Genomic DNA, 2,500 nt, shown 5'->3' with positions numbered 1-2,500 from the left:
AAAATCTGTCCACAAATGCTGACTGTTTTTTACTATAGTCCGGGAGTTTATTAAAAACTGTTCTCCTTTATATACTTTCATCTTTTTGATTCTTTTTACACATTTGTAACATATCACTTTTGAATGTTTGTTTCTAAGTCTTTTCCAATATCAATATCAAATAACAAAAGTATTTCACATTTGAAATCTTTACACAGTAATCTTTAGCGGTTACGGTTTTTATCTTTTTGAGTGAGTGCTGTATAGCCACATACACTACAAAGTTCATTTAAAGATTTCATGTGGGTCTCTAAAGTGTGATCCGTTTTCCTGTATGTGCATTGCAAGAAAAAAAAATATTATAAAAGATTAAAAGACAAGTCCATTAAACGGTTTTAATCATTAAAAAGCCCAGAGAATGTTAGATGCGCCGATACAACTTTTTAAAAAATTGGTAGTGTCAAAAGTTTTATATTAATTTTTAAAAAAAATAAATAGCTCCTGTAATTGATTTTATTCATTGAGTTTTTCAGATGTAAATAACTAAAGAACTAATCACAGCAGAATAATGAAACCCAGACACAAATATCAAACGAGAAAAATGCAGTTATATCCGAGCTTTGAAAAATATGTTGTGAATTTAAAAGAGGAGTAGCAGTAGACTGAAAACAGGAAATGCCGTTACTCAATTTATATGTTTTTGGAACGTAATGCATTGTATGCAGCTTTACCTGCAGGATTGACCGCTTGACCCTGAGGTCAACCTGACCTAAACCGTGAGTAAAGGCTCGCTCAGGCACGTAATTCGTGGGTGTGGTCATGGATCGCCAGTCATCTACATGACAAGTTACATCTCCACTCAACATTCCTGAGAATGTGTTATTTTTGGGGCGGGCACAACATTGTCCGTATAAGGAATTTGCCCAATCCTGCTATTTGGTTTGCAGGAAGTGACACCAACTTTTTTTTGGTTTTCACTGTCATCATCATCGTCATAGCTTGTCGCTTCAACACCAAACCCACTCCACAGCATCTGGGGAGCAGACTCTAAGGTCATGATCAGTGCACATGGGCCCATCTGGCATTCTCTAAGGATGTGCTCCATTGTCTGCTCATGTAGTCTCAGCCAGCCCACACTTTTTCATGCTTCCAGCTGTTCTCCCAATTTTTGCCCGAGCTCTGTTCAGTGTTACCCATTCATTCCTGGGAAGCTCAGTTCCGTAGAGCAGTTCTTCTCTCGGATCTTCAACAGCTGCATTTGCACTCCCTCCATGTGGAAAGCATGTACACAAATGTCATCATGATGACTTTGTATTGACAACTGCTTCATCCCATGGGCCATGAATGTTGCTGGAATAAGAGAAAATCAAAAATAAATTTTTAAAATTATAAACTCACAATTTCTTTATTTAAATGTTGCTGCTCGAAGCTCGAAGAAATAAATAATAATGTGAAATTGCATGTAAGCTTCAATTTAATTACAAAAAACAGATCAAATGAACGTTTCGGGTTTCTTCTTTATCAACAAAACAGGATGAATGAAACACCACAGATAGATGAGATGATGTGGTAGTGGCATAGTTAAGATGATCTTATAATAATAATAATAATAATAACAATAATAATAATAATAATAATAATAATAATAATAGTAATAATAATAATAATAATAATAATAATAATAATAATAATAATAATAATAATAATAATAATAATAATAATAATAATGCCTGTAAGCGACAATATAATTTTCTGAAAGAAATAACACTGTTAACAAACAGGTACTCATTTTAAACCTGACTCAACTATGTGTTGCTCAGAGCAGAAGTCAAACCCAGGACCTTTCGATCCAATGCGAGTGTCATACCAGTAAACCACATAGCTGCACAAGACCACATAGGTGATTGAGGGGAAATCTAATCTTTTAAAAGGAGAAAATTTCCCCTCTTGACTCCAAAATCGCAGATTTCTGCGGATCCGACGACAAACATCGGCAATGATTTTGATACATTTGGTCACGATAGACAATTGGCAAGACCACCTGTGACTGCCTGACGATCAAATTCACTCACTTTTTCAGCGGCTGTAGATAGACAAACCAGGCTGGAGCTACGAATGTGATGTAGAGGACCAGACCCACATACAAGGTGGCTCCAATGGGTGTCACAACGGACAGAATGACCGCTGTGAAGACAGAAATGATCAACGTCTGTAGGACATGAACTCTCATACTCAATTCCTGAAAAAAAAAATATAAAATTATCCTACTATGAAATGGAATGTGAGCAATAAACAGAAATGACTGGCTTATAATAAAATATGTATGATAAAACTGTAATATATAAAAATATAAATTATGTGCGGCTATGTGGTCTTGTGGTAAGACACTTGGTTTCTGATTGGAAGGTGCTGGGCCGTTAACAGTGTTGTCTCTGTCCGAAAAAATTGTAATATTGCCTAACAGGCATCATGTTGCGTCCTACATGTTAAATGTTGCTGTTGGCTAGGGACATCATGTAAA

At 35.7% G+C, this 2,500-nt stretch overlaps 1 protein-coding gene across 1 annotated transcript in view; it reads right to left on the bottom strand.

Moving 5' to 3' along the window:
- The window catches only part of LOC144979290 (phosphatidylinositol N-acetylglucosaminyltransferase subunit C-like), a 9,782-nt gene that overhangs the window by 107 nt on the left and 7,175 nt on the right, over positions 1 to 2,500 (bottom strand). Inside the window, exons 6-7 of the mRNA XM_078925911.1 lie at positions 2,052 to 2,218; positions 1 to 1,329 (exon numbers count right to left, since the gene is read on the bottom strand). The exon at positions 1 to 1,329 is cut by the window's left edge and continues 107 nt beyond it. Of these exons, the coding sequence (XP_078782037.1) occupies positions 1,278 to 1,329; positions 2,052 to 2,218 (219 nt within the window). The 3' untranslated portion in view covers positions 1 to 1,277. The remainder of the gene's footprint in view (positions 1,330 to 2,051; positions 2,219 to 2,500) is intronic.

Source organism: Berghia stephanieae, chromosome 9, assembly GCF_034508935.2.
Source record: "Berghia stephanieae isolate SIO BIC M18660-M18661 chromosome 9, UCSD_Bste_1.3, whole genome shotgun sequence".
In the NCBI taxonomy this organism is placed as follows: Eukaryota; Metazoa; Mollusca; class Gastropoda; order Nudibranchia; family Aeolidiidae; genus Berghia; species Berghia stephanieae.
Note: the sequence above shows the minus strand (reverse complement) of the source record. Positions and strands in the feature narration are given on the sequence as shown.